Genomic DNA, 24043 nt, shown 5'->3' with positions numbered 1-24043 from the left:
GATGTACAATTAAACTTTCATTTTAAAAAGCTGGCAAGAATATTTCACTTGGAGTTTCTAATGAAAGAGTATCATAGTCAAGGTGGAAAGCACATAAGTATATGAAATTTAAGTTCGAATGCTTTAATTCAGTAATACTTTCATCATGGGGCATCTCTACCAAGTACTTGGGAAAGCTGTGCTTGTTGACTGGACATATATCACCCCTTTTTAATTTAGAAAAAAAATCCTCTGATTTTACTTATTATAAGGATTTGTACACATCTAGACTTTTGAAAAATAGACTCTTTTAAGTTTAGGAAAGTGAAAAATTATTTTTTGTGATGAAACACTACACATCAATGTAGTTGCTTAATAAATCTTTACCTGTAGAATCTGAATTATTTGTTCAATCTCGTCACTGAAATGAATAGAAATAAGATCTGCTGTTTTAAAAGGACTCACTGATGTCAGCTCCTAAGCAAAAGAAAAAAAGGCTTTACAGATCCATGAATTTCAGGATTAAATACATGAAATTTTAATTCAGTTTGTGATATTTCAGAATTTACTCTGAATTCTATTCCAAATGTTTCTTTCTTTTTATATTAGTAAAGTAAGGTGATAAAGGACAGAGATAAGCATTTCTGTGATTATGTTTCTTTTTCTTCAGTGAAGAATAAATGTTGCCTGAGGGTATCAAATTCTCTATTCTGAATTTTCCATGAGTCTCATTGGCTTCTATGTACATTCAAGCAGTTTCTTTTACCTTTATGCTAAATAAGTATTCAGTAGGAAAGTGTTTTCAGAACCCATGGATTTTACTACAATTAACTTGTTTTCAAATGCATTTTATATTAAATTTCAATGAAAGACTATAGTCCAATTAAGATTAAAGCACTGGATGCATAATTGGTTAGTATTGCTATTTTATGCATATTTCCATAAAAAATTCTATGGAAATATTGTGATTTAGATATACATGAAGGATATTTACATTGGAAAGCCATTATCAAGAGTGAACATTTTAGCACTTTACTAATTTGCAGAACCAGTTTTACAGCATGTATTTGCAATCTACATATCCAATTTATGTGGCTAACAACTTAAACAGTAATTCATGCTTCCATATTTACTATCTAAAATAAGAATGATCACATGCATAAAATTAGGCAACTAAGAAATCTCATGGTTGTTTTCATATTTTCAGAAGCATCCTAGAGGCTAAAAAGAAATCGGTACTTTTCTTTCCTCCCACATTCATATATCCTATTTACTGCTAATGCTTTCCTCTAGCTGTAGTCAGCTGAGACTATTTACTAGTTTTTTCTCCTATTATAACTCCCAAGTAATACTACAGCTTTTAGAACAACTGTATCACTCATTATGTTTATGTTTATGCATACTAATTTTAGGTGGGTTTTTTTTGGTCATTGTGCAGCATGATCCTTCTGGGGCCTCTAAACGCCAAACCTGTAGTCTGTTTGTATGTATGTAGGAGGGCTGCAGTGGTATCCCAGACTTGTGAAACTTTCAGTTTGAACAAACACTTTGAAATCATCATCCTTCCTTATCCAGCATGATCTCTTCAAGTATGAAAGACTTTCTTCTTTAAAAAACATGCCACTAGGAAAATGGAAAACTATGTATCTTATAAGCCTTGAGGTCTATAGCTGGAGATAATTCTTGAACTATGACCGGAATTTGTATCATTAAGCATTACAGTCATAAAGCACAATATCACATGACTGTGTCTTATCAATACCAATTCCTGCAGCCCATGTTGCCGTTGCTAAGCAAAGCACGGGGGTTATCCTGTGAACATCTCCTCACAACTTCCATCAGCTTCCAACAGACAAAATCAACAGGGAAGCTAGCAGAAGATTGCTAGTCCCAAAGGCTTGCAAGCAGGCCAAACAGGGCTCCTGGATGGGAGAGGGAGCAAAGGGTGTGTGGGTGACAAAGAAAGCACAGAGTAAGCATGGTGAGGCTTGAGTAGCTGCTGTTGGATGCGAGAAGGCGTCTGAGTGGTGGCATGTCATGAGTATGGAGTTATGAGTATGAGTATGGAGTAGAAGTGAAATGTAAAATTTGTTACAACCGGTTCTGTGGGAGTGGCTTGGTGGTGGGGTAATGTGCCTAGATGGATGTGGCCAACTTTTTTTTTTACTTTTAAAAGCATTTTTTCTACAACCTCTTCGGCCAAAGAGGTTGTAAAAAATGCTTTTAAAGGGTTCTGACGATCCCAGCTGAGTTGCCTGATGCCAGAACCTTTTAAAAGCATTTCTCCTACAACCTCTTCATCTGAAGAGGTTGTAGAAAAAATGCTTTTAAAAGTTAAAAAAGAAAAAAAAGTTGGCCAAACTTTTTTTTTTACTTTTAAAAGCATTTTTTCGGCTGAAGAAAAAATGCTTTTAAAAGTTTTTTTTTAAAAAGCATTTGATGATCGCGCGGCTCAGCTGGGCATTGGAGGGGGGCAGGGATTTTTGCTACTGGTTTTCTGAACCACCTGCCGCCATCACTACCAGATCAGGTGATCCGGTCCGAACTGGGAACATTTCACCCCCGGTATGGAGGCAGGAGTTGGGTAGCTGCTGTTGGGTGGAATAGACGATATGAAGGTGTGAGAAAGGCAGGGGAGGTACAGCAAAAGTGCAGCAAGGCTTGGGGAAAATATCTGAGGGTAAGTGAGTGACGGGGTAATGTGCTGTGAGCACGGTGGAACTTGGTTAGCAATTGCTAGGTGGGAGAGAGTATGTGAATGGTAGAAGAGATGGAGCACTTAGCATAGTTTGGGGTGGTTGCTCCTGGGTGAGTGAAGATGTGTGAGGGTACTCAAATGGTGAGGGAGGTACAGCATAAATACAGCAAGGCATGTGGAGTGGCTGGTGCAGCAAAGGGAGGGTGTCTAAGGTGTGGCAGGAGAGGCATGGTGCAAGTGCAAGGAAGCTGGTGGGGGTGACTTGCAACCTTCCCTGTTGTTTTTTTCCTTATTAGAAGCTGGCAGTGAAGGTCACAAATTTTGATTGAGTGACCTTGAGATGCTGCAACTGTCAAGTGAGCTGGTTGCCAAGCACCCAGATAATAACCATGTGATTGCAAGGGTGCTGGAACAGTCGAAGCTTTGAAGTCCAGTTGTAACCACCACTCATTCAGTGTCTTCATAGTAACACTAAATGTGGATATTGAGGAGACTTTCAGAATAAAAACAACAGAGAAAGATGAACCATGGCTTTTTATAGTGAATCTTGAAATTCCATTAAAAATGATCTTGTTCATCTGTGGATATTTGATTACAAATGCTTTTAAACTATTCTGTATAGTGACTGATCTGACAAACCAAAGTATCTAATTAACTTTGTCAGTTAATGCATGAAGCTTTCTATCCTCAGAAATAATTATTCTTAATCAGATCAATTCCATTTAGAGACAAAATTAATTTAAATATTATAAATATGGTCTTATTCTGTTTTCACTTATATTAATTTATTAGGATATATCAGCTATACAGTATTACTACATATAGAATTTAAGACATATAATCATCTTATTTAAGACATACATACCTCAATATGTTTCATAGTTTTCTGCCACACAGATTGCTTTTCTTCTGTACTATACCCAGGAATGGAAAGAATATTGTGGATATAGGAGAAAACTTCTTCCTTTAAGAAATATATGGGAAAGGTTACAAAAAAGAAAAATATATTACAGAAATATTATTTTCAAATTAAATGATTGATCCTCATATATTACATGCTGAAACATAGCGCTGAAAATGTATCATTAATAAAGCAAGAAAGCACTGAAAATATATCATTTATGTACCATTTTAACGTTCGCCAATATTGCATTTTAGCATATTTTTATATAAAAATCTATTTTTAAAAAGCAAGTTTCTCCATCCTCCCAAAATATAGAAAAGCTGCTGAAAAATTAAATAGATTTCATCTGAATTTTCTTCTATAACTTGTACCATGTCGTGTTTACCTTTCTCAAGGGATCATGCAAGTAGCAATCAATTATCCTATCATAGCGATGTTCCCGTTCATACATAAATTCACAGATTTGGTAACTGAAATAAAAGAATTATAGTTAAGTGCTTTTTAGACATAAGCATCCTTAAAAAAGAGCAGTTTTATAAAACATCTCCTGTTTTTCCTATCATAATATTCGATGTTATTATTTTATTGCTTATTAAACATGGAATCAGTTTGGTGTAGTGGTTAAGGTACTAGGCAATAAACTGGAGACATGAATTCTAGTCCCACTTTAGGCACAGACAGCTGGGTAACCTTGGGCAGTTATTCTCTCTCAGCCCTAGCAAGCAAGCCACTTCAGAAAACACCTTGCCAAGAAAACTTATCCAAGCAGTCCCAGAAGTCAACACTGACATGAAGGCACAAGTGATATTAGACAAACTAATAAATAGATTACCTTGAGCTGTGCCAGCAATTTTTAATGTCATACTTGATAAATGTATTGCCTATCATTTTTTTAAAAAATCAAAAAATTATCTTATGAAAAAACAAAGCCTTCTAAATCAGTGATATTGAACCTGATAGTGAAAGGGGAGGAGGGGAATCACACGTGTTTCCTTTACCTAATCTCAGGTGCTTCATATACAGGGTTGCTGTTCATATCTTCACTTTTTTTTTTTTTTGAAGTTAACTACAGTATCTATTTTACCTTCTTTTTTTGCTGGAAATATCAGTTAATTGTCTTTGTGACCTGAAGAAGCTTAGTTACTTAACACTGGAGAAAATTAAAGAGAGTTCAGCTAGCACTAGAATTTTATTACATGAATTACATGCAGTATTTAAACAGTCAAGTCAGGAATATTTAAAGTCACACTAGTACCAAAATTATAAAAATAAATAAAAAAGAGGAGACAAGCTTGATCCAAAGAGAACAACAAATGTTTTATATTAGCAACTCAAATCCATGCTAAAGACATGAGATCATACAATTTTTTGCATTATTTGTTCAACCAAAATAGGAATTAATAGGATTTAAATGAAGCTCAGATCACACTGGAGGTCACAGTACTGCAGGATTAAAAATAGTTTCAAAGGGTCCAGAAATTGTCTCTCAGCACTTTACGCCTCTCTACAGAATTCATTTAACAACTGGAATTTCTATTTTCAAACAGTGGATGAGGATCAAATATTTGCTTGCTTTTTTTTTAACAGTAAATTTTGGAAGAACTTTCACTTTAATCTGACAATATTCCGTACTTGATGAAACGTACACACTTTCCTAGAGGTTCTCTAATGCTATCTGATAATGTAATCAGCATCTTCAGAACTGCCAATTTCTAGTGGATTCTGCCACTCATTAACATCTAAAAGATTATGTCCCTGTGGGATCTGGCTTTCACTGTGCAGCTTCCTGTCTCTGATATAGCATCTTCCTAGCGATCATACTATCCTTCGGGTTTTCATTTCTATAAAGTCATTAAAACTTGGCAGTTTCAGTATGTGAAGGATGAAATGGATCATTCTTTTAGGTGAGAAAATGTTTAAGTATTCTGACTGGCGCTAAAAATTTGATGGGGTGTGTCTATTTTATGGTTATTGTACAATTTTAACCTAATTACAGAATGAGTTATACAAACTGTTCAGTCAGCTATGAGCAGAAGTAAGCCTTGTAAAATAATACAGGACAAATAGATTTATAAATAATCATTCTTCCCCTTTTGTTTTCCTAACTTGAACTGCCTGAAACTGCAAAGCAGAGATTTTGTAAAAGTTTGCTTACTATAATAAAGGCATTGCTTCAGTGAGCTTTGGGTTTTTAATAGGCAAAAGAGTTACAAATGCTCTTTCATTTCACTGATAATGGAAATTTATGGTCAGATTACTGATGGAATTCCAGCACTCTAGTAAGGGTTTAAGAGCACTTTTAGTTTATAGTTTATATTTATTTTGGGGATATATAAAGGTTTAGAAAACTTAACTGTAACATAAACAGCCATTAATTTCCTTGATTAATTGGCTTATGCAATATAAATAAAATACCATGAATATGATATAAATAACAAGCAAGTTTGGAGTAGTGAATAAGGGGCTGGCCTAGAAACTAGGAAACCGAGTTCTAGTCCTGCTTTAGGCATGAAAGTCAGGTCGGTGATCTTGGGCTAGTTTTTTTCTCAGTCAACTCACCTCACAGGGTTGTTGTTGTTGTGGGGAAAACAGGAAGAGGAAGAGAATTAGCAATATTGGCCTTCTTGAGTTATTTATAAAGATATGGCAGGATAAAAATCAAATAAATAAAATGTATCATGTAAAAATATTAAAACTGATTATAAATAGAATTGCTAAATGGATATAGGTAAAATAACTCTTGTTAGCTTATACAATGAAATACTATGGAAAGGATAATTGGAAAGACCAATTTCTTTGTGAATATAGAGCTGAACCCATGTCATTTTCCAGCTTATATTAAGCTATTTACTATTGTAAAAAAGCACTTGGGTAGGGAGTTAATCAGACAAACTTGTTCAGATATTTTAATCTCTTAGAGCATAAATGTTGCTATGATTTCCCAGCAGCCTGATAATAGAATCAGTTATAAAAACAAATCTTAAAGGTAACAGACCGAGACTGTTTCAACATCTGGAGAAGTAAGATGTAGGTCAAGTTGTAATCACCAGAAATTTAATCTCATGGCCACAATTTTATACAATATAGTGTGCTAAGTACTGAAGTGCATCTGCAGTGACAAGGCAATGAGGATGAACACAGATTTCACAGCTGAAAGCAGTTGCCAAGCAACCACCTCATGTATTTTTTTTCCCTTCTGGTTCTATTTATCTTCTGCAGATAAAGGATTTCAGCCTCAATTTGGATCAAGTTAAAGAAGCAAAAGATTCCATCCCAACAATAAGAAAATGAAATTATAAGAAGAAGAATGTGATATATGGTAACATCCTCACGGATAATCCTCACAGATATATCTTTTAGAAAGCCAGAGATGCATGATTCTTTTCGTTAAAATACTGACATAAAAATCAGATAGATTGCAAATCATACATACTCACCTGTTGATTAATATAATAATATAATTGTAAGCATCCATAAAAAGGGGCTTCAGACATAGTTAAAAAGGCAGACATTGATTTATTGACCAGGTCTAAAACATGCTCTCTTAGCCAATTTGACTGTCATAGAATACCTTCAAGTGACATGATGGTATCAGGAGATAAATGGGATTAATATTTTGAGCTTTTTAGGTGTATAAAAACTGGGAATAGGAGTGGAAGACAAAACATCCCATTTCCACCCTTAACTCCCCAAAACTGTGAACAAGCCTCCAAGCAGCCTCTAACTTCAATTATTATTCTTAATTCTCAGAAAAAAAACCTGTCATTTTACTGCCAATACTGGTGGCACAATCCTAGTCAATGCCATGTTTTGTTTTTAATGTAAAATCTCAGCAAACTATCTAAGTTTATTAACATTAATATTTTGGAGTTCATAGTTGATATAAAGCTTAATTTTTAAAGGTTTTAGTTATCTAATTTACCAAAGCATTAATAATATCCAGTCAACATAAATATCTTTGTATTCAACAATACAATGTATCATTTGTGTTTTAAAATAATACTATTTGTATCTTATAATAATACAATTAAAAATTTCTTTTAAAAAATCCTGGATTTATCAGAGTGGTTGTAAAGGAGTAAAACAAATTAGAAATGGAACACAGAAACTTACAATTCAGCTTTTTCTGCCATTTGAATGAGTCTGTTTTCTTCAAACTGCACTATACCTCCAGCCTGAAGCAATTCTAAAAGAACCTATTAGCACAATATAATTATAAATATTGTGTTAAAATCCTTCACAAACCCCACAACATTTATCCTCTACAATAAAAGATTATGTCTACATATGAAACAAACATCAGACACCAGGGAGTAAATTATGTTCTTCCAAGCTTTGCTTGTTCATTGCAATATACATATTTACATAAGAAGAGACCTTTCTGACATGAAATTTAATTTTGGAATTTTTCAGGACAACTTATAATTTCTTAGTATGTATCTTGATTAAGGATGAAATCAAGGAGAAGCTATAACTTTGGAGTAGTTGATTAAACATGATCATGTTCCCAAGCATGATCAGAGTATTTTCCTGCTTCATATAATATGAAGATAATTTTCCTCTCAACCACATTCCGTATTTATCACAATCTCAATTCCATGCTTTAGCCCTCTAGTCTCATACAACTGCATGTCTCCCCTTTTCCTTCCTGAACTTCAATTGAATAATCAAGTCTAGAAAAAAAGTAATTGAGTCCAAATTCACTACTTTTCTGATATAAGCCAGCACTATTATCTCCAGTAGTGGGGATTTGGAAAAATCTGAAAAATGACATTATATACATAGAAATGTACACCTCATGATAATGTAACATACTTCTACAATCATTCTCTTAGTATTAACTATGATAGTGGCAACCAAACTATGAATGTTATATCATAATGTAATACCAGACTGTGTTATTCTGGGCTATATTTGATCATACTGAAACTCTAGTTTTGGTGTGAAGAATCTGAACTGCTACAATTTATGTGATTCTGAAAACTATTAATATGCCTTGATTAAATATATAAGCTCTTAGCAGTTTTCTAGAAGCTGATTGTTTCTCAGTGTGGAGTTCTAGTTTTAGCATTTCTGCTCTATAGTATGGTCATTTTTAGTAATGATCTTTCTTTCTTAACCATGAATCATTTTCACAGCATGAATAATATTATCCTAACAATTCATACCTGCTGTCTTTCAGAATGTCGTGAATCATCATCAGGACTGCAGAGAAATTCAAGGACCTGAGCAAAAAAATATATGTTGTTATATACATATTTCTGTTCCATTTCTCAAGCACAGTATCACATTTTACAAATTTATCTATTATAGCATTTCCGACTAAAGAAAAGGACATACAAATCATTACAACATTTGGGAATAGGATCCCAGCTTCAAAAATACCTTAATGCTGTGAAATGCAAATGCAACATCAAAAACTCAATACAATATGTGTTTATTCTTTTTCAGCCTCTCCTAGTTTACCATATATCCTTTCTAAAATCATTGCATTAAAATCTTCATAATTTATCTCAAACTTTCTGAAACAGCAGATTACAAATTAGATGGCATCACACTCATGTAACCATTTTATAATTCAACATAGACTTTGCCCATTTTAGAATAAAAATTCCAGCCAATTATGGTTCTTCATATTACCTGGTCAAATAGCATCCTATTCACAAACAATGTGTTGTTTGGCTTAGCAAGCTGTTGAGCAAGGAAAGTAAAAAGGCATCCAACTTGTGATGGGGTAAAATCAGAGTTCTCCACCATAACCTAGAAGGGTGAAAAATATATACATTTATTAATCATAAGAATTTAGGTTAGCACATATCTTCTCTTCAGATGGAAAGAACAAAAAAAAACCCAACACTGTACTTAAAAAAATGGTACAAAAATAATTTAAAATTTTCAGAACTTTATTGTAAACATATCTTCCGATACACATCAAGTGAAAATTTTTAAAAGGAACTTTCAATTCGCGTAAGGTTTCTAAGATAATGTTCCCCAAGCTTATCGCTGTAGGCAGATATAGCTGCATCACTAAAAGGAAGCAGTGTTTTTCTATCTTCTAGGTCGCAGTGACATTGTTCTGAACTTATCAGTGGGATAACACTGGGCATTGCTTGAACGATCTATAAAACAATTCAACCACCATAAATAACTAAAGAGTGGGGAGAGGCAGGCAGGTGATGGAAATGAATAATAGGGGAGGAAATCTCATCATTTCTCACTAAGGAGCAACGAAGCATTTTATCTTATGAAACACAACATTTCCTCAATTCTTACAACAAATCAAAATGTATACTTCATGTTTCTGATACCTATTCCTTTATTATGCAGAATATATTTTGAACTTATTTACATTTTGCAAACATTATTATTACTTATATAAGTATATACTTATTGTATAAGTAATAATAATGTTGATAAAATGTAAATAATATCAAAATATATTCTGCATAATAAAAGAATAAAGAAATTATAATTATAAACATATGATGTTATAGAATTTAATAACATATTTCATGAAAACCACAATACATATTTTATGTTTGTATATTTTAATTTATAATTGATGACAGATTGGGAATATTGACATAATTACAGGGAGTGGTCATACAGTTATCATCCATGCTCCAAGATCCAGATATTATGGTCAACTTGCATTCTAAATGGTAACCAGTATGTTATGGCAAAAACAAGTATATATACCTGTATATATTGATATTAAATAGCTATATCTTGGAAAGAATAGAAATAATATGAACATGAGATTTGGGATAACATAAACATAAAGGGGACAAAGAAGACAGACATGTGGCCTGATCTCCTTCCCCAACACGAGATCCAGAGAGCTTCAAAAGCTAAGTGTGTGATAGGTGATGCTATGTAGGGAGTAGATCCTAGGCATGTAGGGTCCCAGAGGATGGGATGACAGGAAAGACAAGCATTGTAGCATCCCTGTGGGTGGTTGTAAGGGCAAATGACTGCAGGAGAGCTGCAGCAGCTGTAATTTTAAAAACCAGATCGTAAGTAGCCTTGGGGTGGGGGTGGTCTGTCATAACTTCCAGGTGGCATTAACTGACCGGTCATATCTCAAGGACTACCTATAGAAGTGTAAAATATTTTGACCCAAATTATGCAAAGTTGCATCAGATCTTATATAGCCTTATATCATTGTACTCAGCTCCCTAAAAGAGTCTCACTTTTTCCTGGATTGTACAAATTCTGAAAAATTATATTTATTAACATTATATCCCACCTATCATTCAGTAACTCAAGGTGACATATATAGCTCTTCATCTCCCATTTTTTTCCATAGCTTACCTATAATTGATATCATGATATGAATTTGAAATCAAGCAGAAAAAGGCATGGCTCTTTTAAGGAGATGCCAGTTTTAATAGTAAGGATCAGCAAGATCTGAGGCACCTGATCTAAATATTTTGCATTTATAAGAATATATTAGTTTGTTCATGTTTCATCAATCAAAACAATAATTTGATGAAAAGAAATGATGAGGTAACAATGAATAAATAACGTGTAGAAAATGTTTTTCATTTTAGTACTTCAAAGTAAAGATTTTAAACATATTTTACTATATTTACCACTAAAACAAAGGAAATCTACCTTGAGTAATATGTCCACAATTCTCTGTTGGTATTCCACAGCTTGCTTGTCATTCTTAAAATCTTCAAATGTCTTTATCAGAAAATAATATTGGAAGAAAAAAGCAAAACTTCACATGCAATATTTTTTATATATTCAAGCATTCAAAATAAAAACTTGGCTTGAGAAGTTACAATATACTTTATTTTTATTTATTTATTTGTCACAACATCATACAAAAAGATTATGTAGTATATACACATATAAACATATATAGGAAGAAGAAAAGAAAAACAATAGGACAGGAACGGTAGGCACGTTTGTGCGCTTATGCACGCCCCTTATGGTCCTCTTAGGAATGGGGTGAGGTCAATAGTAGAAAGTTTTTGGTTAAAGCTATTAGGATTATGAGAAGAGACCACAGAGTCAGGTAAAGTATTCCAAGCACTGATGATTCTGTTGCAGAAGTCATATTTTCTGCAATCTAGATTAAAGCGGTTTACATTAAGTTTAAATCTATTGGTTGCCCTTGTATTATTGCAATTAAAGCTGAAGTAGTCTTTGACAGGAAGGACATTACAATAGATGATTCTGTGAGTTAAACTTAGGTCTTGTCGAAGGCGACGGAGTTCCAAGTTTTCTAAGCCTAGGATTTCAAGTCTGGTGGGATAAGGTATTTTGTTGTTTTCAGAGGAATGGAGAACTCTTCTTGTAAAATATTTCTGGACACGCTCAATTGTATTGATGTCAGAGATGTGGTGAGGGTTCCAAACAGGTGAGCTGTATTCTAGAATTGGTCTAGCAAATGTTTTATATGCTCTGGTTAGTATTTATTTTATTTATTTTATTAAATTTTTATACCGCCCTTCTCCCGAAGGACTCAGGGCGGTGTACAGCCAAAGTAAAAACAAAGATATATACAGTTTAAAAGTGTGGTGTGGTGTTTTTGGAAAAGAAGCTATGCAAAATTAGGTTTACAACTCTTAGAGCTTTTTTTGCTATGTAGTTGCAGTGGGCTTTGGCACTTAGATCATTTGACATGAAAACTCCAAGGTCTTTAACGGGATGGGGGTCGTCTGTAAGGTAATGTCCATCTAGTATGTACTTAGTTTTAGAGTTCTTTTTTCCTATATGTAAGACTGAGCATTTGCTGGTTGAAATTTGGAGCTGCCAATTTTTAGACCAAGCGGTTAGATGGTCAAGGTCGTTTTGAATGATAGAAGTGTTGTCTGTGGTGTTAAATAGTTTGACATCGTCAGCAAAGAGAACACAATTACTTGAGATATGGTCACAAAGATCATTAATGTATAGAATAAAGAGTGTTGGTCCAAGGACGCTGCCTTGAGGAACGCCACTCTTGACAGGAACAGGATTTGATAAAGCATTGCCAATTTTGACCACTTGTTGTCTGTTAGACAGAAAAGCAGATATCCATTTGTGGAGGGGTCCTGAGATGCCATAGGATGTCAGTTTAAGGAGAAGTTTATCGTGTACTACTGAGTCAAAAGCTTTGCAGAAGTCTATGTAGATTGCATCTATTGATTTGCCTTGATCTAGATTTGAAGTCCATATGTTTTGCAGTGGAGAAGTTGTAAGTTACATGATAACTTTTTCCTGAAACCAAATTGTTTGTTGGAGAGTAGGTTGTTAGTTTCTAAGTGTGAGGTAATGGATTGATTGATGATAGATTCCATGACTTTGCAGGTGACGCAGCAAAGGGAGATCGGTCTGTAGTTTTCGACTAAGCTGGGGTCTCCTTTTTTGAAGATGGGGATGACTGTGGCTAGTGACCAAAGTTTGGGAAGAGAACTGGTAGTGAAAGCTTTATCAAAGATAATACTTAGGGGAGACGACTTCCGGTGTCCAGCGGCAACGGACGTCTGGAAGGCTTCTCCTGCCTCCAGCGCCCGAATCCGGCCGCCGCCGAGGCCCTCAGGGGCCAGGTGTTCCGAAAAGGACACCTGCCGCACGGACGGCTCGCCAGGGGTCTCCCAGCCGACATACAGGACTGTGGGGACCGATGCTGGCGCGTCCTAGGCTTGGCGGGGTTTGGAGGCCACAGGCCGCGGCCATTATTTTGGTCGTCGCCTGGGCCGTTGTGCCCGGTGACACCGGGGCATTGGATTTATAACTGCAGCAGCCTGGTGGTGAACAGGGAACGGAGAAGAATTGAGGAGGAGAAGGGAAGGGAATATCGGTAAACGTGAGTGGAGTGCTCCGGAGTGCGGGGGGGTTTTTTCTCCCCTGCGGTTGGAAGGAGCACGAGTTATTCTGGAGAGAGGAGAACTTAAAATAAGAAGATTACCGGTTTTGTGGAGCTCTGGAGAGAAGAGGTGATGGAGAAATTTAGGAGGGAAGGTTTGAGGCCCCCCCTCCTTCTGGGGAACAGTGGTGGCGCCCAGCTTCCGCCTTCACTATGAGAATTTTGATGACATCACTTCCCTTCGGCTTCCTGGTTGACTAACTGTACTCTGGACTCGTTGCTCCTGTGAGTGCCCCCTGGTGGATCCGGAGGAAATTACAAGGATACTGTGCCTGCCTGAGGATTTTGTATTTTTTTTTTTCCTTAATGGCAAAAGGTCAGAGACCAACTGCTGGAGAGATGGAGAGAATTTTGGAAAAGTTATCTAATATGGACAAGAAATTGGATGAAATAAGAGCAGAAATTGTGACTATCCAAAAGGATTTAAAGGATACTCAACAAGTTTCAGCAGAAAACAAGCAGAAAGTGGAAGGTTTGGAGGGTGAGATGCGGGCAGTGCAGAAAAGAGAGGAGACGACAGGCAATGCTGTGCTTGGACTACAGATGGATAAAATGTCTTATTTCCTTAGGTTTCAAAATTTGGAAGAAGTGGACCAAGAAGACTTGAGAGATGTTGTGACTAAATTGTTGGGAGAATTTCTTGGGAGAGGTGTTGATTTCATGAATTGGGATGTGGATCGAGTTTATAGAGTTAATTGCAATATGCACGCACGCATGCAGTTCCCAGAGAGGTTCATGTCAAATTTGTGAGAAGAGAGACGAGAGATGAAATTCTTAGAAAACATAGGAGTGGGGCACTGATTTACAGGGGCAGGAGATAGCCATTCTGAGGCAGATTCCCAGACAGGTACGTGAAAAAAGAAAGAAATATTATTTTTTGTCAAGCAAATTGTACCAGAAGGGAGTGGGCTTCAGATGGCTGATGCCAGAGGGATTGATGATTTTCCGGGAGGGCATTACGAAAAAAATCAGTACAATTGCGGAGGCTACGGCCTATGTGGAGGAACACAAAGCCCTCCTGGAATCAGATGACCCAGGAATTGAAGAAGGGGAGGTTATAGATCATGGGGCGGAAGCGGCTGCCGCTGTTGCGGCCCTGGAGTTGGGTCAGGCTGAACCCAGAGTTCTGAGATCCAAAACTAGGAAGTGATAAAGATATTTGGGATTGTGTTGGTTTTCCTTATTCTCTTTAGTACGATATTCTGTTTATTCTTGACCCTTCTTTATTACGTATTTAAAATTTGTAAACTTAGCTACTTCGTGTTACCTGCTTGCCATATGGCTGTTGTATGTGTTAAAAAATTTGAGTAAAATTCTTATTTTAGATAAGAAAAATGAAAATTTACCATACCTGATATGTATTTGTATAAACCTTTTTTTTGACTAATAAAAACTTTTTGAATATAAAAAAAAGATAATACTTAGGGGTTCAGCTATATTAATGGAAAGTTTTTTTAAGAAATATGCACATAGACCATCAGGTCCAATAGAAAGCGATGGTTTTAAGTTGTGAAGAGCTTTACCAACGTTGTCTTCTGTGAAATCTATATGAGTTAAATCATCATAGTCATTGCTGGTTCGTTTGTGGAATGTTGGATATGTGTTATCGGAGTTAACAAAAACTGAGCCAAAGAAAATGTTGAAGAGGTTTGCTTTGACTGTTTCGTCATTGCATTCTTTGTTGTTAGAATCTTTTAGTGGTGGGATGGATCTTGAATCTTTAAGTTTACTGTTGACAAAATTATAAAAGGCACGATTGGAATTTGTGCGTAGAAGGTTTTCTTCTTGCTTGGTGTGGTAATTTGTGCATTCAGTTTTTATTTGGTTGCATATGTTTCTGTAACGGTTTCTGAAGTTTGTAACATAGCCTTTTTGTTTCTTTTCCAGAGGATTTTTTTTGATTGAAGCTTTTTTATTGATATGGGTAGTTTGTTTTTCTTGGACATGGTAGTCATTCGTGGTACATATAATTTAATGACTCTATTGATTTCAAGTAGGAAGATTCTATAGAGGTCATCAGCGGTTATGCAGGTTGCAAACAGATTTTGCCAGTTCAGAAGTGAAAGATCGTTGTTTATAAGGTCGTAATTGGCTTTCTTGAAGTTGTAGTTGGGAGTTCTGGTGTTATGACGATTTAAGTATGGACGATATTGAGACGAAAATCAATCATGCAGTGGTCACTGTTTGAAAAGGTTATTTAATTTGTAGTCCGTAAATTGAGTTTGGATTGTTGCAGAAGATGAGGTCAAGGCAGTTGTTGAGTCTTGTATTGTTAGTTACAAGTTGTTCAAGACCTAGGTTTGTAACAGCGTTGTATAGTGTAGTATGGATTGGGTCAGTTGAACATTCATTGGTTGTCCAGTTAATGAGAGGTAGATTTAAGTCACCCAGGAAGATAAGAGGGTATGGGCAAGAGGTAGTCCATGTTAGCATTGAGGTTAGCATATTTGCGTGGGTAATGTCATAGTCGGGGGCTCTGTAGCATAGTAAGAATCGAAGAGTAGTGTCAAGGGATAGGTCGCATACTATAGTTTCAGGAAGAGAGAGTTTATGTGCTACTTGGATATTTTTTAGATTCAGTGTCTTTTTGTAAAAGATAGCCACTCCACCACCTCTTCGGTTTTCCCGATCTGATCGATAGACTTGATATTCTTTGTTTGAGATAATGGAGTCAGGAAGGGATGAATTCAGCCATGTTTCACAAACAAAAATGATATCAAATGTGCCACTGTTTAATAAGAGGATAAATTCAGGTAATTTGTTGACTATGCTTCTTGCATTTATCAATTTGCATTTGAGATCTGATATGATTGGTGTTGAAGAGGTAAGGGGCGTGCATACCTAGTTTTGGGTGTTAGTAGGTTGGGGGTTGTGGACAATAGATGGTTGTATAGATGGTTGGATGGTAGTTTGGGTGTTTGGATGGATGGTTGTTTGGATGGCTGGTTGGGTGGATTGTTGGGTGGCTGTTTGGATGGCTGGTTGGATGGCTGTTTGGATGGCTGCTTGGATGGCTGCTTGGATGGCTGTTTGGATGGTTGGTTGGATGACTGGTTGGATTGTTGGTTGGATGGCTGTTGGTTGGATAGCTGGTAAGATGGTTGGTTGAATGGGAGGTAGGGGGATGGGTACTTGATTGAATACTGGGATGGCTGGTTGATTGTTATGGGTGATGGGGGGTTTGGAGGTGATTTTTTGATTGCAGGTTTTATTTTTTATGCAATCAGCATGGTAGTCGATGTATAGGTTGGATTCATCATTGTCTTGTCTTCTTTTAAGTTCTGTGCGAAGTTCACGAGAGCGTATCCTTTGTAGAAAGGATAGGTCAGGACGTGATCTAAGTTTACTGTAGGTAGGGTTGGATTTAGCAATTGAGTTTATAGTCTTTATGAATTTGCGTTTACTGTCCTCATTAGTGCATACTGTTCATAAGTTTCATGAGGAAGCTACAATTATATCTGAATCAAAGTGACAATGGATGGTCTCCAATTAAGAAAGACCTTTCGTCGCGAGCTTAAAACGCATTTATTCATCTGCGCAGGACTGGGTTAGTTTTTTTAATTTATGGGTTTTAATTGGGTTTTTATTATTTATTCTAAATTTTTAATTTCGGCCCAATTGAATAAGTTTTTTAATTGTATTTTAATTGTGTTTATATTGTAACATTATTGTGTATTTTATTTGGCTGTGAACCGCCCTGAGTCCTTCGGGAGAAGGGCGGTATAGAAATTTAAATAATAAATAAAAATAAACTTATAAGCGAAGCTGAAGTTATCTCAGAGACTATTCAGTGTTGGAAACAATTAACAAGAGCAATGATTAACTCTAGTTTTCTCATTTCTCCATTCCATTCAAAGGGTTGCATATACCGTAATGTTTATACTAGTCACAGCATGTTGGTCAAAACTATTGCAATACTGTTGATGAAGAAGAGTGGGATCCCTTGTATAGGTGAGCCTAACCCAAGGTAGGTATCAAAAACAGTATTTACACATTTTCAGAACCTTTACTGAGGTTGGAAAAGACAGCACATCTGGAGAGGCTAATTAAGAAATAATGTAATTATTATGTTATATTCCCCTTCCTTGGGGTGGGCAAGGCAAAGCAAGTCACAGCTGTAAGCAAGGGAGAGTAGGACCCATCCCACAGTGCCTCATGCAATGTTACTCATCATAACTCTGCTTTGGACTCCCTTATCTTTTTTTTTTGTTGTTGTTTACATTTATACCCCGCCCTTCTCCGAAGACTCAGGGCGGCTTACAGTGTATAAGGCAATAGTCTCATTCTATTTGTATATTTTTTACAAAGTCAACTTATTGCCCCCCCAACAATCTGGGTCCTCATTTTACCTACCTTATAAAGGATGGAAGGCTGAGTCAACCTTGGGCCGGGCTCGAACCTGCAGTAATTGCAGGCTACTGTGTTCTTAATAACAGGCTTTTACCAGCGTGAGCTAAACCAGCCCCTTTTTTTGTCTTGTCTTGTCCCAATTAAGGACCCATATACGTTTTGCAAACAGTAATGTCGTCAGTTGGCCTGTAAATTCCTTGCAGGAAAGGGAATCATGGTAAAGGACAATACTGACCAGAGGAAAGGAAATCAAACAGAAAATGTGCATTCATGAATGAATTTAGAATATTAACATGAAAGAACCAAAAAAATGCTATCCTTCTATTCCATTCCTTCGAGCACTTAGAGACTCTAATCACTAAGCCTTAATCATATATCTCCAATTCTCCTTGAATATCAAAAAAAGTAATTAAACGAACATGACTGTTTCTTCTCTGTTCTTGTATATAGTGATCAGATAGCCTAAGGACACCAACTGCATTCTATCATGTGTTAAAATCAATCTCTCCAACCTCTAGGTATGATAAAGATGGAAGTCCCAAAATTTTGGTGATACTGTTTTAATATGTCCTTCAACACATTTGGAAAATATCCAGATTAGAGAAGATATATTGTTAGGAACAGTGGTGGCACAGTGGTTAGAATGCAAGCTAATTCTGCTGACTGCCAGGAGTTTGTTTGCTTCAATTCTCACGGGCTCAAGGTTGACTCAACTTTCCATTCTTCCGAGGTTTTTTTTTGGTTGTTTTTTTTTTAATTTAAATTTATATCCCGCCCTTCTCCGAAGACTCAGGGCGGCTTACAATGTGTCAAGCAATAGTCTTCATCCATTTGTATATTATATATATACAAAGTCAACTTAATTGCCCCCAAGAATCTGGGTCCTCATTTTACCTACCTTATAAAAGATGGAAGGCTGAGTCAACCTTGGGCCTGGTGGGACTTGAACTTGCAGTAATTGCAAGCAGCTGTGTTAATAACAGACTCCTTAGTCTGCTGAGCCACCAGAGGCCCCTCTGTTAGTAAAATGAGGACACAGATTGTTGGGGGCAATATGCTGACTCTGTAAACTGCTTAGAGAGGGCTGTAACACACTCTGAAGCAGTATATAAGTCTAAGTGCTATTGCTATAATGTTTTTTTTTAATTCAAGCTAGGAATAAAATAATTCATAACACTGGTAAAATGGTCATCAATATAATAGAACCAATATAACAATGGCAATCTGTGAAGACACATATTTAACACATTACCATTTGAACAATATTTCTACTAAAATATAAATGACCCACATGCATTCAATATAGGTAAACTGATTAAGTTGAATAAATTTAATGTTTGTATAATGGTTTTCAATACTATAAGAAACTAATGTGACTATAATTCAGGTGCAAGCTGAAAAGCTTTTTATTAAAAACTGCATCTGATGGCTTATGCTGGTATTACTCTATTATTAATGTCCATTGGTTATTTTTAAGTTTATAACTTTTAATACCATAATTAATTTATTTTGAGAATTGCACACTGCCTGGAGATGCTTCCTATGATAGGTGTCATAGAAACATTTAAATAAATTTTAATAAATCAATAAATAAATCACTGATTCCTAAAGGAAGAAATAATTATAACTGGCTTTTCACAACTCTGTGTTCTACAGACATGTTGCTCTTCTATTCCTAGAATCCCCAGCCATGTGCAACTAGGTGGATAAAAAAATACTATATGCTTGCTCTTTCCTTAATAGCCTTTACAATCCACAGAAAAGATTACTTCAAAAGTCAGGATATCTTGCTAAGTGGGGCAGTTAATGCGCTGGTGAGAAAGGAGAATCTCCAGAATTATCAGTGCATCCTACATAGGTATTCTTGTTACATTTAGGACTGATTACTTCTACTCTTCTTAAACCACACGTATTCCATTCTACTCAGTGAAGTTCTAGTTAAGTTGAATAGCATTTTTGGAAGACAGGGCAATTGTGAGAAAGAATGAGAACAATGATGAAGAACTTCTGCAAGTCAACTCTATCTAATCTGGATCCAACACATATGTTTAAGACAAAGGGTGATTGTGCTACCACAGGCAACCATCCATTCTCATTTATATTTCCCCAAAAGTACTACAAATCACTAAAGGGGCATAATTTCTCACTATTTTCAGAAGGAACAATAAAAAATAGGTGCACAAAGCATTAAAGTCTCCACTTCCCACAAACTTGGTAAGAACCCACTCTAAAAATTAACCATGTACCATTTGGACAACGCTATGCTACTATGCCCTCCATGATCCTCAGTCTTAAAAAGTAATAATTGCTCTTTAGTAGCCAAAACATTATCCACCATTGTTTAAGCTCATGCAACAGATAATGAGACTTTCTATCTTTGTAATTAGTGTTTCCACTTACCAGTGCAAGAACATTAAGGAACTCTCGTGTATCAAAGTGCAACAGTGTACGAACGTAGGGATACACTTCTTCATCTGTAGGGGCCTCAGCTGAATGCAGACGGATAAGGAATTCAAAGACCTGCAATGTAAAATGAGTATAGATTTTGCTCAATCTAAATGCCAGCATTAACACTTTGAAGTACATCAATTCCAGGAATTTTTCTTAGGAATTTTCCAACATTAGTGATTTAAAACGAAAGAATAGTCAAGATGTTTTATGGTTATTTGCATTAGTATTCACAATCACTAGTACTTAACTGCTGAATTCCTAAACTAGGGCTCTCCAACCTTGGCGACTTTAAGCCTGGCGGATTTCAACTCCAATTCAGGCTTAAAGTTGCCAAGGTTAAAGACCCCTGTCCTAAAAAATGAATTCTGATAAAATGTATAACTGCATTTTCCTTTTAGTTTATTTCTCCCGACTAACTACATGAATTAGTTCATTGGGATAAACAAGAAATTAAGATAAATCATTGGTAGCAGGATTTAAGAGAGATAGAAAAAGAAGAATTTGCTGAAATACAGATCAAATATTACAAAAAGAAAATGTCAAGCTTGTAAGAAAATTTCAACATCATAGTTACATTAATTTATCTTTGATGCTCCACTTGTATTTGATCAAACTTTCACAGCTTGAGTCTCCTGCTGTGATAGAACTCCAAAAAAAATATTCCAAGACTCTACTTGATCTACTACTACTCTACGTGATCAAACCCCCAAGAATTAGGAATTTTCTTCCAGTTGGAACTGATGAAAAAAATCACTGGGGTATGTCCCTCTAAACTTTATAGTGCAAACTCTTGGGTAACAAAGGGCACATCAATTCACTCCCTGATGCTAACTTATAGTATAGCCTTTATTATCATTGTACATCAAGTATACAACGAAATTGGTTTTAGCCTCACTGGTGCAATCCATGACAAAAATACAAAGAACATAAATAGTATAAAGAATAATCCCTATGCAAGTAATTGGGGAAGGGGAGAAAGAAAAATTAGTCATACATTTCCGTGTGTGCGTGGAGTGATTGTGGTTGTATTTAACAGTCTGACAGCCCAAGGATAGAAACTATTTTTAAATCTATTTGTTCAGCTGGCTATGCTTCGATGTCTTTTACCGATGGTAGAAATGCGAAGAGACACTGACCACTGAATCATCTCTGAGTATCTTCCTTAGTCTGCTAAAGCAGTTAGACCTGGCAATGTCATCCAGTGGTGTTAGAGGGCAACCAATGGTTTCTTGTGCCGAATTGATCACTCTCTGTAATGCCTTCCTGTCCGCAGTGGTTAAATCAGCATACCATACTGTAATGCAGTATGTGAGGACACTTTCTATTGTGGACCGATAGAAAGAGGTCATCAGCCGTTGTTCAAATACTCTGAAATGTATGCTGAAGTTTTTGAGTGAAATTGACAGCATTGTGTTTAAGATGATACAGCACTTCAAAGAGCCCCAAAACAAAGGCAGTTCCCTTATAAACTGAAGTTTTAGAGAAATGCTATAGTTTTAGAAGCATGGATTGAGAACACCCATTTGTCTCATCTCCTAGGTCTGTGATGGCAAACCTCTGGCACGTGTGCCAGAGGCGGCACGCAGAGCCCTCATCACTAGCTGCTCTTCTGCTCTTCTAATCTTTTTGTGTGCCAGAGCCTCAGAAACCCAAAGACCACCTGGTCTTCGTGTTTCCGGTGCTCCGGTGGGAGCAAAGACCAGCTGGCCAGTGTACATGTGCGCTGAAAACCAGAAGACCACCTGGTTTTTGAGTTTCTGGGGCTCTGGCGCGCACACACACACAAGCATTTGGGTTTGGGCACTTGGTGCCGAAAAGGTTCACCATCACTATCCTAGGTTATCTGGGCTATGCTAAAAACAGAAACCCATTGTGGGATTGAGACATTCCAACCTGGACCATGTTTATGACTACTGACAACACAGTAGTCATAAACAAATGTCATAGCAGTATGACTTTATGTCAAAGGTTTTTTTTTTACAGTAGAGAATTCCAACTGATTAAATACAAAGTTACATATCAGTTTGTACAGTAAGGTATAAGGTAAGGGTGTCTTATGTGCAATGCACATAAAAATGGGCAAGGCTTCCATCACACTATTGCAGTCACCATTTTGACTTTTTTGACCATATCACATGGACATTCCAAGATACAATATTCTGAAGAGGTATTCATTCATTAATTCATTCATTCAATTGTGATACACAAATTCATCCACTAGTTGAATATTTGAATTAATGTAGTTAATAGGCCATTTAAATATAACTTTTTCATTTCATATTCATAACTACCTTAGACTTGGATACATTCTTTGATACATACTCCCTCCTCTTTCATACCAAATATTAACCACCACTCATTCAGATTCATATATTTATATCTGTATAACTCATTAACAACATTGGATGGACATACAAAATTACATATACAATAATGTCCAAACCAACACATCTCTAACATTATGAAAACAATTACTTATGTGTTATCCATAAATATATTTAAACAATTCAATGCTGAAACATTTGCTAACCATTCAATTTATTTTCTCATGTGCTTTGGTTAGAATAGAATAGAATAGAATAGAATAGAATAGAATAGAATTTTTTATTGGCCAAGTGTGATTGGACACACAAGGAATTTGTCTTGGTGCATATGCTCTCAGTGTACATAAAAGAAAAGATACGTTCATCAAGGTACAACATTTACAACACAATTGATGGTCAATATATCAATATAAATCATAAGGATTGCCAGCACTGTACCATACACTGCTCTAGCACATTTATTAAATCAAGCTTCAATTTTATATTCACAGAAAATATTCCAAAATTCAAGCTTAATATGCTTATTGCAGATATATTCTTAATAAAACATTTCCTACATTCATATGCTTTAGTAAGAATAAAGAGGATGTTTCTAGTGTTATACTCAATTTCATTTCAAAATTCAAATAATTTTATGCTTGTAATAAAAATATTCTAAATTGTACTTAATAAATATTTTAATACTCTAACTTATCAAAATGATAGACTGTCAATAATTTTAACTAATATTGTACAAGTAACATTGTATCAAAACAATATGTTTTAAAATTTACAGCAATATAATAAAAAGGGAGAAAAGATATTAAAAATATATAAATAGATTGTTCAGGTGAAACATGAATTTTTAAAAATGTGCTATATCCCTGCTCACAATTTATGCAGTACTGCTTCACCAGCATTACAGTTTCAGAGCATCTTGCTCTGAATACAATTCTAAACATGAAATCGCAGATTAGGAGTTAACTTTAGAAGGTTGTTAATTCTACGATTATTGGGGCCAAAAAAAGAATACCACTTAGTGTTAAAGGAGATCTACCACAAAATTACACCTCTAAGAAAATGTTAATTTCTTATCAAAGATAGCAACTTGCATAACTTTTTCTTTTCTTAAAGTACATTTTTCTGGTAATTTTTATAGAAGTATTTTAAAAAACTCACTTGGTTTTTAATCAGTGGTACCAGGTCTTCAGGAATATTGCCCAATGGGTAAGCTCGGCCTGCCAAACAGCAGCTGTAAGGAAATACAGATAATAAGAACTACAACTCTGTGTTAAATAAACAGTTGATTTTACTACTTCTCTGGCTATTCATATTTGAAACATTCTTGTTCAGAGTTCCAGGCACAGCTCACAGCTTCCCCCACCCCTATTCAATGCTATATTCTTAGTTTACTAAATATAGGCAGCCCTAACTTAATTTACTCTGAAAGAACTTTGCCCACAAAGATTTTGTTAAATTATTTCTACAGATTCTCAGTA

General features: G+C 35.8%; 1 protein-coding gene across 5 annotated transcripts in view; it reads right to left on the bottom strand.

The window, feature by feature from the left end:
- VPS8 (VPS8 subunit of CORVET complex) overlaps positions 1 to 24043 on the bottom strand; it is a 139822-nt gene that overhangs the window by 81726 nt on the left and 34053 nt on the right. For all 5 annotated transcript variants that reach the window (XR_009155627.1, XR_009155626.1, XM_058187348.1 and 2 more), the window contains 9 exons: positions 23724 to 23796; positions 20191 to 20310; positions 11199 to 11270; positions 9222 to 9341; positions 8750 to 8806; positions 7695 to 7777; positions 3967 to 4051; positions 3543 to 3641; positions 367 to 456 (listed from right to left, as the gene is read on the bottom strand). Coding sequence is in view for 3 of the 5 variants with exons in the window: in XM_058187348.1 (XP_058043331.1) it covers positions 367 to 456; positions 3543 to 3641; positions 3967 to 4051; positions 7695 to 7777; positions 8750 to 8806; positions 9222 to 9341; positions 11199 to 11270; positions 20191 to 20310; positions 23724 to 23796 (799 nt within the window). In the remaining 2 variants the exon portion in view is untranslated. The remainder of the gene's footprint in view (positions 1 to 366; positions 457 to 3542; positions 3642 to 3966; positions 4052 to 7694; positions 7778 to 8749; positions 8807 to 9221; positions 9342 to 11198; positions 11271 to 20190; positions 20311 to 23723; positions 23797 to 24043) is intronic.

This window comes from Ahaetulla prasina, chromosome 6 (genome assembly GCF_028640845.1).
Source record: "Ahaetulla prasina isolate Xishuangbanna chromosome 6, ASM2864084v1, whole genome shotgun sequence".
Classification (NCBI taxonomy): domain Eukaryota; kingdom Metazoa; phylum Chordata; class Lepidosauria; order Squamata; family Colubridae; genus Ahaetulla; species Ahaetulla prasina.
Note: the sequence above shows the minus strand (reverse complement) of the source record. Positions and strands in the feature narration are given on the sequence as shown.